The sequence below is a fragment of the Phaenicophaeus curvirostris genome, chromosome 13, assembly GCF_032191515.1.
Source record: "Phaenicophaeus curvirostris isolate KB17595 chromosome 13, BPBGC_Pcur_1.0, whole genome shotgun sequence".
NCBI classification, from domain to species: domain Eukaryota; kingdom Metazoa; phylum Chordata; class Aves; order Cuculiformes; family Cuculidae; genus Phaenicophaeus; species Phaenicophaeus curvirostris.
The window spans coordinates 5,035,870-5,052,744 of NC_091404.1; the positions used below are offsets into that span (position 1 = coordinate 5,035,870).

Sequence of the window (16,875 nt, forward strand, 5' to 3'; positions counted from 1 at the left end):
CCTGCTCTTTGTGCCCCACACTATACATTACAGCTGTTTACAGACGTAACTAAGCATACAAAATTCTTGTATGAAACATGTACACACTAAAATATGCCTCTTAAAATAGCATAAAACTGAAATTAATAAGTTGAGGCATTGAGACAACAATTCTTGACTGAATCAGATCTATTTTTCACTTAGATACTACAAACCAGAGCAGACAGCATAAAAAAAAAATATTGTGATTTTTCTAACTTCCTACTATGTTTAAAGAGACATTTATTGCTTTCAGGACAACGTCAGTGCAAACAACTACAATAACAGTTGCAGAGCAGAATGTGTGTCTACCACAAGAGAATTTGGGTCAAAGTAGCAGTGCTATAAAACATCACCCACATTATCTTGTGCCAGGAGAAACATTGAAAAGAGAACAGCCTAGCAAGCAGCTGTTAGGCCAAAAATATCCTAAGCTGTATTTATTCCAAAAATATTTGCTCTTGGACATTATCCTTTGGCTCCTCTATCCCTAATTAGGGAGAGAATTTTATATAAGTAGTCTGTATTTTTCCTGTTTAAATTACCACTGCTCTAATATAAATGAGATCTATGACAATGGTAGAGAAAAATCAAGCTCATGATTTATTAAATATTTCAATATTTCATTTTATCCTTAAATGGTTACCCAGAAAAATCATTTTGTTATGCTGAAGTTTATATTTACTTACAAACTAGATAGTTTGAAATACAAAATGCATGGAGATCTCCTTATCATGAGAAAAACACTTGTTTTATTCATTTAATGCCCCTTTAGCAATATCAAGTTCTATTAAAACATAATTGCAAACTGCACATGAGTTGTTACACTATAGAAAAGAATATCTGTAGTTACCAGATTAGGAAGGGAAATGTAAACCTTGAAAGAACTCTGGGGTTATTATAGTACTAAAGCTACTGAAATCTGAGAAACACATGATCCAGCCTCCTGTGTTTTTATGTGTCATGCTTTATGGAAGATTATTTTTAATGTGTAAATGCCTACAGATGTATTATCCTCTCTCCAGTAACTAAACTCTGTCTCAGTGCAAAATTTTATAGTCTTAAGGAGAAAAAGGAATTGTCAGTTTTCAGGTCTCCTAGCTACGAGTGCGGCCAATCCACGTTGCACTTCATCCATGAAGATGCATATTTTCATACCTCATTTTTTTAAGACAATAAAGGATTGCAAACAGACAGCCGCTAACAAGATCTGTAATGGAAACAAAAATCCTCAACAATTTTGGTAGTAATTTACCTGCTGTATGGATATAGGTACAACTACTTTACTCAAACATTATAATCACGTAAGCATATACATTTAAGTGAATTCTATCCTAACAGACATTTAAATAACTCCAACAACAGATTTTTGCAAATAAGTCAAATGACAAGAAATGAACAAGCACGTAGGCACAGCTGCACATGTACATACACACACTCTACAGGTGCATGTATAATAGCTCTTAAAAATTATTCTTAGACTACTTCATATGGCTCAGAATCAGGATAACTTTTCTTGTCATTAAGTCTAAATAGGTTTAAGAATCTCACTAGGGACACCAACATGCTAATTTTTTTGTCCAGGACTTTTATGGCAGATTTGAAAAACTGATGGAAAAAGAAACCTGCTGTCTAATCTTGGGAGGGACAGGGTTCCACATCTAGCATTTTCCATGCCTGAACAATCTTACGTTTACGTGTAGTCTGAAAAGCCTGATACTGAGTCGCGACCACAAGGCCACAACGCTCACCTATGTGAGCGTCTTTCAAAGACATTAAGTTTTCCCTTCATTTAAAGGCTAAGATGGAATACATAAAGTATTTTTTTCTACAATTGGAACACAGCAGTGTTAGCTTTCCACGTAGGTTTATCAACATGAACAAAACTCAAGACTGGTTATTTTGATTTCATTGTAGTGACCTGTACCAAGAAATCTACAGCCTGGTAAAATGAACTTTAAAAGGTCAAACAAAGTAAGGTCTAACACCTTTCCAAAGAAAATCTTTTAGGAATAAACAAAGAAGGAGGAGGAAGAGTACAGTACACTCACCAGGCGTGTATTAACTACAGGAAACAGCAATGCCAGAAGGGCCCCATTCAGCATATGCATCTGCAACCTTTGAAAGAAAAGTGGAGTTATTTTCACAGATGGAAATAAAAAAGCAACTTTTTCACACATTTTATGTAGTATCTCTTCAGTAAAAGGTATTAAAGGATTTTAAAACATTCTTTTGGCTTGAACTTGAATAAAGCCACTGTTAAATGCAATAAACAGGATAAAAACCCCATCTTTAAACATACACTTAAATAATTTCCTAATGCAGGACTGCTTTCTATAACGAGCTTTGGATTCCTAGAAAGCCTGGACTGCCCATTTGTGTCAATCCTGTTCATGATGCAAGCTGCTAAATAGTTGGAATTTTGTTGTTAATTTGTTTTTCAGAGCTTAAAATAGCGTATTTGATAAACATTTTTACTCCTTTATAACTCCATATAAACACAGAACTTCAAAGTAAAGCTTCAGGAATTTAGTAGTCCCTTAAATAAAAGAAGAATTACATTTGTCAAAATGGAACAACAAGTCCTGAGCAAAGAATAAGGCAGGAAAGTAGTATTATAATACTGTATTTTGTAAGCTTTCAGACATCTCTTTCTGAACCACTGTTGCATCACAGGAACATGAAAATAGCATCAGTACTGTTTCAGTCTACTTTACATAAGACACAAAGTAAAGAACAAACTGTCAACAGACAATGCCTGTCATAAACTCTTAGGAATTTAAAAGTAATTTGAGAGGAGAAAAGGTATTATAATTTCAAAACAGCTTTTCAAACACAATTTCTACGCTGTCAGGGAGTAAGGAAACAGACTCATTCTGAAAAACAATAAATATTGCGGCCTCCACCCTGCAACCTGTCTTTCATATATCAAACCCCGGATTTCCTGGACACCAGGTGAACTTTTCACACTCTGAGATGCAGATTTTAACATGGTATCCCTGACTCAGCCCACTCCCTGCCCAACTGAGGAACTGCAGGAAAGACTTGCAGCAGCAGTTATGAGGCACGCCCTGGCATCGTTTTTCCAGTCACTGCCTGGACTAAGACAAGAAAGAGCTGCGTTAACTCCCACAGTGGCAACCACAGCCACTCCTGATGGTCATTCCACCAGGGAAGTCCTGCATCCCTCTCCACACCGTCACTATTAGACCCCTCGGCTGCTCACTGGACTCCACTGCACTCCCCCAGGAAGTTCTAACCAACACTAGAAACTCGTGGTTGCCAAAGAATTCGCTTTCAATATTTAACTTACCCACACAAGTTTAAAACTAGACCAGGCACTGTATGTGACACACAATTACTGATTTTTAGTGAGGATGATAAGGTACAAGGCAGATGGCGTACATTACACAAGCCCGTACATTAATCTATAGGAAGATGCCTGCGTTCTCATCTGTTACTGTTCTAATTCATGCTGCTAAGCAAGGCCAAACCCACCAGTACAAAAGAACCAAGGGCACACGGCTCAACACCCATGATTTAAGCCCTGACCCTTTTTCAAGGTGTCATTTTTCAATCCAACCAGTATGCCTTTCCAACTGGATATATATCTTAACTTTTCATTTCTTAAGCTGTGATTAACTTCTAGAATATATTATGCAGGCAGACAGAAATAAGTAATAGTAAGGAAGAGGCGTTACCTGAAGAGAATCATTGCAGTTCGACATGGAGGACAGGCAAGAAGAAAAATCTGAAATGTTAAAACAAATTTAAATTAATGATATGATCTCTTTTAGACTCCATTTTCTACAGCTCTATGTAGTTCTGCACATCTCAAATAATTTCTAACCAGAAGAACAGTTTACAGCACACAGCTAGAAAAGACTAAAAAGCTTGAACAAATTAAATTCTCACATTACTTACATATGAAAGGATTTAAGCAATACGAGCAGCGTCTAGGTTTTGGCTTCTGCCAACACCTGAGAAATAAGTCAAATTCTAGTCCATCTTGTACTGTCGTTATAAAAGGTCTCCCACAGAACACATTATTGTATTACCAATCATTTTACTACAGTGACTCCCTTAGCTCTCAGTCATGGTCAGGTCCTTGCTGTGCTCAAGACCAAGCACTGAGTGTAGGACCAGCTCGAGAAGACGGCCTCTTAATACTCCCCAAATCTAGCTAGTATTAAAAGAAGATGGCATTGTTCCAAAGGCTGAGATGGATGCACTAATCTAGATAACTTCACTTCCATGGAGACAGGCAAAGAAGAAAACATGATTCAGAGCTGCTTATTTTAACATCAATTCAACTGCAAGTAGCAGTCTCGGGAACTGATGAGGGGAAAAGTAAATATTTAATAATTTCAAGCATGCAAGTCCCTCTGTTATGAAGGATCTTGTAGAACATAAGCCTATCTTCCATTTTTTATAACAGCAGAGAAATCATAACTAGAGTGTTTATGTTAAAACTTTAGGATAATGAAGAAATCTTCAAATATTTCAGCTTTGTCAGCTTAATATCAAGCACTTACTCTCTAAACATGTATATACTTCCTGTGATAAATAAGACTCAACTTCTTAAAAGGGATGTTTTACAAGACACCCTTGCATCCAGTTTTCACAGAACTGTACCATTGGGTAGATTCCAACATTATAAAAAGGTATCACCATTCAGCTCTGAGTAATTAGCAGTCTTAAAATATCTAGTTCACAGCAGACAAGCTCACAAGCTCTAACACAAGTGTTCGCATACTTATCCAGTAATCATATTACATTTTACTGTCCTACTGGAAATAAACCCCTTTGCCTGGCAGGAGGAAGCAGCTATGTTTTGTAAACTAAACAATGTCATATTGAATTAGTGGCACGGCTGTGAAGAGTTCCCAGCCTCTGCTTCCCTGACAGCACTCTCCAGGTTGCACGCACTCCATCTAGCACACATGTTGGCCCCCTTTGCAGGCACAGGGCAGAGCTCTCCTGGAAACAGGGCAGCAGTGACTTTAGAGCACGCTGAAGTAGGCTCCTCCTTGTCCAAGGCAGAACTTGCAATTTAGAATAAATGCTAAGAAACAACTTTAATCTCCCTCTTTATTTTGTCAGCTCTGTTACCTGTTCCATTTTCATGTTACAAATGAAAGATCAAAGAATTAATCAGAAAGCCAAAACTTACAAAAGTACTATTTCAGGAAGGAAAAATAAGTTATAAAATACACATTGTCTAATAGGCTGAATTCTGGTGATCATTACTCCCCTTTAACTCCTTTCTCTCTCTCTCAAAAAAAAAAAAAAAAAGCAGATTTAGAAAACAGTTACAGAGTTCAACAAGAAAGATCAAAAAGCACATAATATCTGTGGATTGATTTAGCACATTAAGACTTTCCAGCCTGTAAAAGACTACAGGCTAATGAGAGCGAGAGAAAGAGAGAGCATGAAATCATGAGTGGCCTTGAAGAAATGTATAGGTAAATCCTAGGCAGGGAGATATTGTGAGTCAGGATGCCTGATTCCCTTTCATCAGCAGAAACATTCTACAGCTGTTCTCAGGCAATAAACTGTGAAGAAACTCAGAACACCAATCTGTCAATCCACAAACTGAAGTTCAGTTTGACCTTGAGAGTCCAGGTGAAAACTAAAGTTCTGTCAATCCACTTCATAACTGCTCTGCAAGGCCATAAATATCACTGTCCATCCCATGAGAAGTATTTCTGGCATGAAGAACTGCCAGCGCTCCCCTGCACAAGCCCAAATACAAAGGTCACGCCGCAACACATGACGGATCAGCAGGGCTGTTGTAAATTGGAGACTGTAAGATACAGAATTGCACTTCTTAGCTATTGCTCCCCTGAGTCAAGATTTTAAAGAGATGAACTCGTGGTTGCTCTGACCTAATCCAGTACTGGGCTGCAATTATTCTTCCACGTTGCCCTTCTAGCCATGCACTAAGAAAAGGAAAAAGCTCTAAATGATATCTACAGGTCTGGGACAGACTAGAAGGGAGAAGGAAAAGGATGGTATTGCTCTACCTGTAGTAATATGGTGTTGAAAGTTTTCTAAAAGAAATGTGTGCAAGCCCATCATTCAGTATTTGATGGAGTTCCCAAGAAATACATTTGGGTTCAGTAAATTTTAAAGATCATTATTTCCTTAAATCTGATCACATTACTCATTTATGTCAGTGTAGCAGGCAGTAGAGCCTGTCTGTAAAAGGACTATTCTGACGACAGTAAGGAGGTAATATTGCATTAGTTCATTCATAAAAATTCTTTGATACATAGCAATTGATAGGTACCACAAAGTATTACATCAGACCTCCACAAACCTCTGCTAAGTTCACTCCCTTTTTAATCAGAGAAAGAAGGAAGTATAGCCAAGCAAGGGAACTAGATAGCTAAGGAAAAAAAACCATCATTTTTCATAAATTCACTTTTAGAAGTCTGAATTTACATAAAATTTACTTCTTAACATTCTCAAAGAAATTCTCAAATATATACCTCCTTGCCAGTACCTACAGTGTATTACAGGTTCCAACAGCTTTGAGACCACTGCCATAAAATAATTTGTCAGGTGCAAATGTTCTCAGTCATCTAATATTGTCTAGTTTCTTTGGCATGTAAGCATGCCACATTCCACCACTAGTTAGGTCTCAAAGATTTTTTATTAAAAAAAAATTCCAAGCCTCTACAAAATATTACTCCTAAGAGCTCCCTTCAGAAGCATTTTAACGACACTATTTTTCAATTAGTACACTGGCAGAGAACGCAGTCTAAACTTGTCATGAAAGGCTTTTCTTCTGCAGTCTTAGTCCTGTTGAGACAGAAACAGACACAACACAAAGATCATCTTGTTTGATCAGAAAGAAAATTAAAAAGACAAAAGATGACAATTCAAAAGGTAGCGCAGAAAGATAAGAACAAGTCACAACTCTGTTCCAGATTAAAGCATCACACAAACAGCACTTACAGCATCAATGGAAATGGTTACCAATGTTTGAGCAGAATTGTTTCTGGCAGAAGGCAGCTAAGCACACTGCAAGTAAAACCACTGCACCTCACATACGCTACACAGATTGCATTTACCTTTCAGCCTGTCTGATGTAGTATCACATTGCAGCGGAGTGCTAATATATAAACACCCCAATCATGATCACTTAACCAGATCATAAATTGGTTGCTCTAGAATACTATTTAAAAATGAAAACTGCAAGGCAATCTGCACTGAAATAAAAACTTTCACCCTTTCTTCAGTGTATCAAAGTACCCTCCAGAGCAGAAGAGAGTAAGAGGCATGTTTAAAAGGATAAGATACAGTGGTACGGTTACGTGTATTTTACCACACATGTCAAAAACTTCCATTTTCCCCCACAACGGTAAAATGTAAGGCAACAAACTTTCAAGCAGCTGGATAATTTAAAAGACACAGAAGACTTTGCTAATTAACTCTAAAATTAAATTTTTAAGTCAGTTCAAAATAATCACTTTTTATCAGAACACAATGGTTTAACAACTCCATCACACAACCTTGATTCAGCATCTAGGTATATGTTAGACGTCAACTGGTTTTGCATAAACTATCAATTCAGCACAGAACAGCCACATCACTTAAAAGCTGTTTGTTTGCCTTCTAGAAGGTAACTGTGGCTTGACAAGTTCAGGCTGCAAAAGCTAAAAAGGGAACACAAATCAAAAGATCATAGAATCATAGAATAACCAGGTTGGAAGAGACCCGCCGGATCATCGAGTCCAACCATTCCTATCAAATCATCGAGTCCAACCATTCCTATCAAAAGATGTTACATTCTTATTGCTAAATAGCAGCAAGTTGAACATATTTAATATTTTAGCATAAAAAACAGCTGCCTTACTGCAGCTGTCAGGTTCAGGGATTAACTAATGTGTCCTGTGAAACTGTTAATCTAACATTAAGAATACTCATGATTCAAAGCAACATTGCTGGCAGAGTGCTAAGTAACACAACAGTAAACGTAGTTTCTGTGTTACATAAAGCAGACACTGAGAACCTAAGAAGCTGCCTGTCCCTCCTTCCAAACTCTTAGTTCCTCCATTCTATCTGAGGATGTAAGGAGTATAAAAGTGGGACCATTTCTATCCTCTACAATCCAGCACTTTGTGAATTATATGTGTTCATTTGGACATTCTAGATCCACCTCCTCTTCCACAGGCTTAGTTTGTTTACTTGACAAACCTCTATTCACCTTCTTCCCTTTTGTGGTCTTAGGTGAAAGGTTTCTAGACTCCCATATTTTAGATTAATTATTAGCAGACGACTCGGGTCTTTCTATATGTGCAGTAGTATTAGTTATCACGTCTTGGGAATTAGCATTTCAGAGAAAAAGTGTCACGGAGGGTATTTTTCTACCCTTTTCTCTAATCGCTATCTGCCCCAGCCTTTCACTAGTCATGGCGTACTTACTTCCTTCCCTGCTTAATGCCTTAGAAAAGCCCAACGATCAAAAACTTATCTAGGGGTAAAAGAACAAAAAAAGGCTGATTTTTTAAAAAATATTCAAAAGTCCAATTTCTTAAGAAAATCTAATTTGCACTGAATTTAGATTAACTTACAATTAAACCTGTCGGTGACACTGTGGAAGCTTATACAAGTTCACAATAAAAATTACATGTGTATATTCACATACATACACTTATGTTACTTTTTCCCAAAGCACGACACTTCATATCAGTTTCCTACAGAAGCAAAACCACTGTAGAAAAGCCCTGCTCTACTCTGCCTTAAGCCACCAATGCCTTTTTCTTGTTACCACTTACAATTCCTCAGTTTGTAGGATTTTACAACAGAAATCTGTAACATTTTAAAAAGCAGGACAATGAATATCTAATAGTTTTATTATTACAGATAATTTTTGCCAAAGAAACAGTAACAGTAACACAGACCATAAAAAACGAGGGCACATAACATCATATTCTTAGTAAAATGCCAACTTAAATTACCAACTACCAAAGTATTAAAATATAAACAATTAAACTCGACAGTAGTTACTTGGCAGTCTGCACAAATGTAAAGCCTTACCACATCTATCTAAAGCCCCGAGGAAGCATCACAAGAAACATCAAGCCCATTACACTCTCCGTAGGTTTCAAATTCACAATACAGAACTTGTTCTCACTAACATCGCCCCAGTTCAAATTGCTGCAGTCAAAGTGGCTGATGTACAACCACTGCAGCAAAACTCATCAGCTGTGACCGGGAGTGCAAACATTTACAGCAGGGAAAGCAGAGCAAGAAAGAAGGGGGTTTTAGAATAGAAATCATTAGATGAAGGTCATCCCAGCCCCTGGAATTTATAAGGTGTCCAAAATGGTTACTGCTGCTATTTGATTTAGTCCGCTGCTCCCCTAAAGTTCTAAAAGCCTCAGGCAGATCTCCCTGAAAAATCAGTTTAAGCTGCGAGCATCCAACCTACATGAACGTGTGTAACTGCTAAATAGGTTAAAACAATCAATCCCAAAAATATGTTAGAGCTAAAAGTGATACAATTACAACACTGGATATTCACTGAAATAATTATTAATAGCTTAAAAAAAAGAAACAAACTAAAAGGGAAGAAAAACTAAAGGGGAGGGAGGAGGAAGAAACAAAAAAGGCCTGCTGTTACTCAAACTACATAGCTAACACCCTGGTCAATATTTGCTTTAAATCTTTGATGATCTCACCAGAACAAACCAATATCCGATTACCTAATTGTTCATCTAATGGCCTTTAGATAACAACTCTCAGTGTAAATATTTGGGGTAAGGGAAAGTTAAGCTTTTTCTTCCAGAATCCAACTGTGCAATTCCTATTCCTTTTTAGGGAGCAAGATTTCTTCTTTTCCATTCCCCATTTTGTTGGTTCTGTGATCCCTTCCTGCCCTATCACCCCATGCCATTCGCTCAGTGATTCCACCACATCACCCTATGCCCTTCGCTCATCTTCATGTAAGACAGACACTACCTTACAGTGACAACAATCACTCACTGGAGCAGCCTTCCCAGGGGTGATAAAAGTCCCCATCACTTGAACTTTTCAAGACTAAACCAGACAGGGTGTGAGATAATCTCATCCAGGCTCCCTTTTCCATGAAAGGTTGGACCAGATGATCTTTCGAGGTCAATTTCAACTCGAAACGTTCTTTTTATACTGAACTAAAAATTACTATTATTTCTGAATACGAACCTGCGTCTTGCCCCATAGTAATATTTCTCAATCTCTCTGCTGTATGCTGGGATTTCCCAAAAATAAGCACAATGCTGAAACAAGCTATATACAGTGTTAAAATTATCACAGAAAAGCTTTTCCTCATCTCAGTAAATACTTATGACACTAATTATGGTATCAGTGAAATCTTCTAAACTTCAGTGGACAGCACGTTTTAACCTCAACAAAATCATTGCTTAGAAAATACAATAAATTTTAACAATTAAGAAAAAACTGGCAGCTATGGGAACCAGGGGCAGATTAAACTAGACAAGCGAGCAATTTCCTTTTTTATTGAAAGCCAGACTAATAGTTCTGGAGCATCCCAGATCCAGTATAGAGGAACTGCTAATCTTTCTCATGACCTATCACTTCACATCTATGCCCCTTCGACCTGCTGCAGTCTTCCCAGTAGTAAAATGCCCTCTTCTGCAAGAAATAAGGCTTGCCAACCAAGAAACTCTAGTGCTTTCAGTGCTTAACTGTCGTTCCCCTATTCTTTTTCATACCATACTATGACGAATTTCCTCTCTAGCAAGAAGCTTTAACAGGAAGTACCACAAGTTAAAGACAGACTTGAATTATGTAGATCTAAAAATCAAGCTGCATGTTTCATAATCCAGTACATTTGGGAGCTGTGATTACACACACCTTCCACTGAAGTAATGAATTTTATGTCTGCCAGACAGCATTTCAAAGCACTGAAAGGACTGTTGACTTTGCCACAACGGTCTCACACACCTCCTAAATGTACTGATTTGGGAACAAATCACCCTATACTCCAAATACACAGCCTTTGTTTTCTCAAATGTTTTGGGGTTTTTTTACCATGCTCAAGGTTTCAAAGAGACAGAATAGGAAACCATACACAAATTAACTGGATTCTTCCAAATATTAAAAACATTCAGGAGCAGTGTATGAAAATTAAATCCAGATTCATACCTGAAAAAACACATTTGACCACGTAAGATTTTTTCCAAGGTTAAAAAAAAAAAAAAAAAAAAGGTGAGGGAGATTAATAATTAGTTATGTTAGAATACATTCCCAATGATGCAGAATTCAGTCAAGCTATGTTTATTATCTGTGTTCCAAAAACAGCCCATTTTTTCCACATATAAAGTACCCTCCTTTGCAGAGCTGATAAAGGACCCAGATCTCTAAAGCTAAAACTGGAAATAATGAACACAGTATTTAGTATTTACTGAACTGCAGATGCACTTAACACTGGTCTTAGTTATGCAAACATCAGATCAAGATCACTGGACGAAACCGGACTCCCCTATAGTTCTTTCCCTTACCTTTTTTCCATCTATCACTTGCACTTTTAGTTTACTTCTCTTTGCCAAAAGAGATCCCTGTTTAAAGGAATCATCCAGCAATATAGGCGCTTCCTACAAAAACATTTTATTTGAGAAATACATCAGTCCTAAAGTGTATTATGAGCAATAATTCAGTGTGGCATTGGAAGAGAATTATGACAACTTACCAGATGAGGTTTTACCACTGAGAACTGATTCTGTAAGAAGAATGCTTGCACACCTCTTCACAAACCAAACAAAAGGTTTCCAAACTCATTTTACAGATTGCTATTAAATCACCATTCCGTAAGAAGGCATTGGCACATTAAAATCAAGGATGTTGACAAGTTACAACAGTTTAAGAGAAGAACTAGTCGTACCTGTCATTTTTGGATTAGGTTATAGCCATGTTTCTGCCACTTCCCTTAACAAGGTTTCAAGATCCTTAGACACACACCCATCAGTGTTCAGAACTGAGCAAGTGTCCTTCAGTGTTCAGAATCTAATAGATGTAGCAAAGCTCCAAGAAATCAAGTTAAAGCTATCAGTTTCAAGATCCAACTCACAAACCTAAAAATCAAATTTAAAAAAGGAAAAGCCAAAACCACAACCACTAAGTTTGCAGAGGACCTTTTGAGAGCTCTTCACCCAAACATTGTTACTCACAAACTCTGATTTGGAGGGCTTCGCATGATAGTTTTTCCTTACATTTTGTTTCCTAAAATTTCTGTCTTGCAGTACAGACAAATTTTATCTCTGGGCCCTGGTTTACATTTGCCTACACTTAATCTTATTGCCTGTTATTCCAGCTTGATGTCTTAACAAGACATCAAGAGACAGTCCATATTTATGCATTTTCATTAAGTTATGTTGATTGAGAGTAACAGCTTGCAAAATATATGTGTCAGAAATTACAGACTGGAGGTACAGGAATAAACCATGATGAACACAGTTTTTTATAAGAACTCTAACTGCTCCTTCACTGAACCTGAAATCAAAAACTGGTATATGAACACAAGCATTTCAATTTAAGATTCAAAATGTATTCAAGAGTATAGAACAGACAAATTAATTTTGATATAATTGGTTTTGACATTGACAGGCATTAAGTTTTCCTCTCATTTCACTAAAGTAACACATTTTGATGTTTATACAGAGGGAGACAACACTTCTCAACAATCATGCTTTGGATGCTGCTAAAAAGTCTCCTTCACAAAACTTTTAAAGAAATCAACAGTCCTGTAACTGGTTACTGGGTGAACCATATTCTGGGCTGTATCAAAAGCAGCATGGCCAGCAGGACAAGAGAGGCAATTCTGCCCCTTGACTCGAGTGTGGCGAGACCCCACCTGGAAAAATGCATCCAGTTCTGGAGCCCTCGGCACAGGAAGGACATGGATCTGTTGGAGCAGGTCCAGAGGAGGCCACTAAAGGAACTCTATCCCTTTGAAGAGAGGGTGAGAGAGTCGGGGCTGTTCAGCTTGGAGAAGAGAAGACGCCAAGGAGACCTTATTGCAGCCTTTCAATACTTAAAGGGGGCTTATAAGAAAGATGTGGAAAAAATGTTCAGCAGGGCTTGCAGCAATAGGACAAGAGGTAATGGATTTAAACTAAAAGAGGAGAGGCTTAGACCAGATCTTAGGAATAAATTTTTTGCACCAAGGGTGGTGAAACACTGGCTCAGGTTGCCCAGAGAGGTGGTGGATGCCCCATCCCTGTAAACATTCCAGGTCAGGTTGGATGGGGTTCTGAGCATCCTGATCGAGTTGAAGATGTCCTTGCTCAGTTCAGGGGGGTTGGACTAGATCACCTTCAAGATCCCTTCCAATCCAAACCGTTCTATGATTCCCCCCTCTCACACTGCTGAATCAGAAACTGACAAAGATTTCCTGCATTTCAATACCATAATGATAGGTCCTAAAATACTCAAACGAATTAAGGACATAACGCTTAGCTGCCTTTTTCTTTTCTGCAAAGAAAATCTGAAGGATAATTTCCAGTTCCAAATATTTTTGGCTTAGTGCCCAGAGCCTTTGTGCTCTGAGGTGAAATGGTCTGGCTGAGGAGAAGGAAAACAGAAATGGAGTGAAAGAGGAGACGTCTACCAACAGCTACTGGTGGCTTCCCTTTGAAGCGATCTTCATTGTCGTAGGAGGTGAAGAGGTGAAACATGCTTCTTTGTTCATCCTAATGTTTAAATGCAGAAGCAGGATTACGTACAAACTACTGTGAGAACAGAAATGAAAAATATGTTTTCACATATTTCATCTCAGCAAAGTGTTACCCTCAGTAAATTCAGTCCAGAAAAAAAAATAAAAAATGCTTGCGGGACTACAGAAGCTATGTACTACATGGAGGATGGAGGCCATCAGCTATCTTTGTACCTAGACTGCAGCTGGTTTCATACTCAACATTAAGCCCAGATATATTTCTAATACATCTGTTTGAGGATGAAGAGGCATGACTTCTGAATTTTGCTGACATACTCATCTTTTCTATTTCACAAATGCTGGAACACCATTTGTAATGAGTAATTAACATATGATTATTAAAAAAGCTTCATAATTGGTCAAAAAGAGATTAAGAACTGCCCATGCCCAATTACAGAGGTCTTGTCTTCCTGATGGAGAGCATTAATGAAGTAAATGATATTAGCTCCCCATTTATATATAAGCACCAGCTTGTGGTGCATACTTTTCATAACATCATATTATAATAACATATCCAGACAACTAAACTATTAAATCATAGTGGTAACATATCCTCACACTCTTCCCAGAGAATTAAGCAGAAATATTTCCAGTAAACGCTGAGTATTGTCAAGAAGAAGAACATGGTTATATTATTCTATCTTAATTATTTCTACAGCTCTTGCATGCCTGTGACTTTGCCCTTCATTACCAACGCTGATTAATGAATTGCACAGCAATTGCTATCACTTCCTGAGAAGCAAGTGTCCTGTGGTGTAAAATACTGAGCTAACATTGCATCACTGCTTAGTAATTTACATAACCTACTAATTAAGTTCTGTATCTGTAAGTTAATTGCTGTAAATGCTTGAGTATTACAGTAAGGGCTTGGTTTTTCCCTCCTGAAAAAATACCCATCTCCCTCTGGTACAACCAGAAAAGATGTTGCCTTACCTCTTAGGGAATGCTCTCTAGGAGTGACTAATAATTGGTTTGACCTGATGTGGCCCGGATCACTTAGCATTCTACAAAAGGAGACTAAGAACAGCACGGGTCCGATTTTCATCCATTACTGATCTTACACATTGTTTATCACACCAGCTTTTATGAAAGCCTTTTGACATTTTCCTATTAATTCTTGATCTCAAACATTTTAAGTTCTCCAATGTTGAGGGTAAATATTAGCAAAATTAAATAAAATAACTGTTGACACCTCCCACTCTTTACCAAGCCCAGTGAAAATGACAGTTAACTACACGCACAGCACTACTGACAAAGACAGTGAGCTTGTAAGCCTTAGATATTGCAGTTCAGTAACTGTTGATGACTCCATTATTTTGGAAGCGACACAAAATACACATTAATATGCATCAACGTGCATCAACAACCAAGCCACAAGTCACTAAAGCACACAGTTTATCCACAGCTATTAAGCCAGAAGAGTTTGTTCGCTCTGTTGATGAGAAACAGGTAACACTTGCTTCCTAACTATTCAGCTTCTAAAATTAGAAAGGTAAAATTACATTGTCTGCACAAGATAAAAAGTAATTAGCTTCTTCAATGCCTTCACATCCCTAAAAGTCACTTGCTTGAAAAAAAATCACATGTAAGTCACATGTAAGTTATTCACTTTTACTATATTCTTGTTTTCATTAAATCTAGTGCAAATTTTACCACTACTGTCATAGATTTCAATTGAGCTGACTAAAAGCTAAGTCAGTTTTCACAGAATAATAGAATCGCTTGGGTTGGAAGGGACCTTAAAGATCATCTAGTTCCACCCCCTGCCATGGGCAGGGACACCTCCCACTGGATCAGGCTGCCCGAGCCCCATCCAGCCTGGCCTTGAACACCTCCGGGGTGGGGCAGCCACCACTGCTCTGGGCAACCTGGGCCAGGGCCTCACCACCCTCATAGTGGCGAAATACCTTCTTATGTCTAGTCTAAATCTGCCCCTCTCCAGTTTATACCCATTGCCCCTCATCCTATCACCACAAGCCTTTATAAACAGTCCCTCCCCAGCTTTCTTGTAGCCCCTTCAGGTATTGGAAGGTCACTATGAGGTCTCCTCGGAGGGTTCTCTTCTCCAGGCTGAACAAACCCAACTCTCTCAGCCTGTCCTCATACGGGAGGTGCTCCGGCCCTTGGATCATGCTTGTAGCCTCCTCTGGACCTGTTCCAACAGCTCCATCTCCTTCATATGCTGAGGATTCCAGATCTGGACACAATACTCCAGACGAGGTTTCTATCAGTTTCTGGCATTCCTACTTCTGCCACGCTCAAACCAGCGACGGGAAAATTGCTCCTGTGTGAGTATAATACTACAAGCAAACCTCCCGCTAGCCTTACCTGCATCATAGTGACCACATGGCAGGGATTGAGGAGGTAAATGACCGTCCTGGTGGCAAACTTGAAGCCCACCTCGAGCCCGAAGACGAGGCAGAGCAGCACCAGCAGCAGGTTCTTGCCCAGGCTCTCCTGCTTGCTCTGGGGCTGCTGCAGCAGGTCCAGCTCCTCGCAGCGCTGCCTCCTGAGCTTCCACAGGGACACCAGGATCTCCACGACGCCCACCGTGAGGAAGACCAAGCTCTCCAGGAGGCGCTGGCGGCCCGAGAGGAAGGCGGCGCACTCGGGCCCCCCGTTGCCGGCGAAGCTGGGGTCCACCCCGCCGTACAGCCAGTCCAGGAGGTTTCGGAGGCCGTAGCGAGACATGGTGCCCCGGCCGGGGCCGGGGGAGGCTGGGCTCGGGGCTCGGCCCCGCGGTGCCTGCGGCCGGAGAGCAGCGGCGGATGAGCGGAGCCCCGCGCCGAGCCCGGCCGAGCCGCCTCTTCCCCTGCCGGCACCGCCCTCCGGCGGGACGCGGCCCCGCCGCCGCCTCCCCGCACATGCCCCCCGCAGCCCCCTTATCCGCTGCCCCACAGCCCCCTTATCCACCGCCCCACAGCCCCCTTATCCGCTGCCCCACAGCCCCCTTATCCGCTGCCCCACAGCCCCCTTATCCGCTGCCCCACGCACCCCCCCAGCCCCCTTATCCACTGCCCCCTTATCCACTGCAGCCCCCGCACACCCCTTACCCGCTGCCTCCCATTCACCGTCCTCCCACCGCCCCCTTAGCCACTGCCTCCCCTTAGCTCCCCCCTTTACCCACTGCCCCC

At 39.8% G+C, this 16,875-nt stretch overlaps 1 protein-coding gene across 1 annotated transcript in view; it reads right to left on the reverse strand.

The window, feature by feature from the left end:
• TMEM164 (transmembrane protein 164) overlaps positions 1–16,461 on the reverse strand; it is a 35,955-nt gene extending 19,494 nt beyond the window's left edge. Inside the window, exons 1-3 of the mRNA XM_069867494.1 lie at positions 16,070–16,461; positions 3,720–3,769; positions 2,070–2,136 (exon numbers count right to left, since the gene is read on the reverse strand). Of these exons, the coding sequence (XP_069723595.1) occupies positions 2,070–2,136; positions 3,720–3,769; positions 16,070–16,432 (480 nt within the window). The 5' untranslated portion in view covers positions 16,433–16,461. The remainder of the gene's footprint in view (positions 1–2,069; positions 2,137–3,719; positions 3,770–16,069) is intronic.
• Between the last annotated feature and the right edge of the window lie 414 nt (positions 16,462–16,875).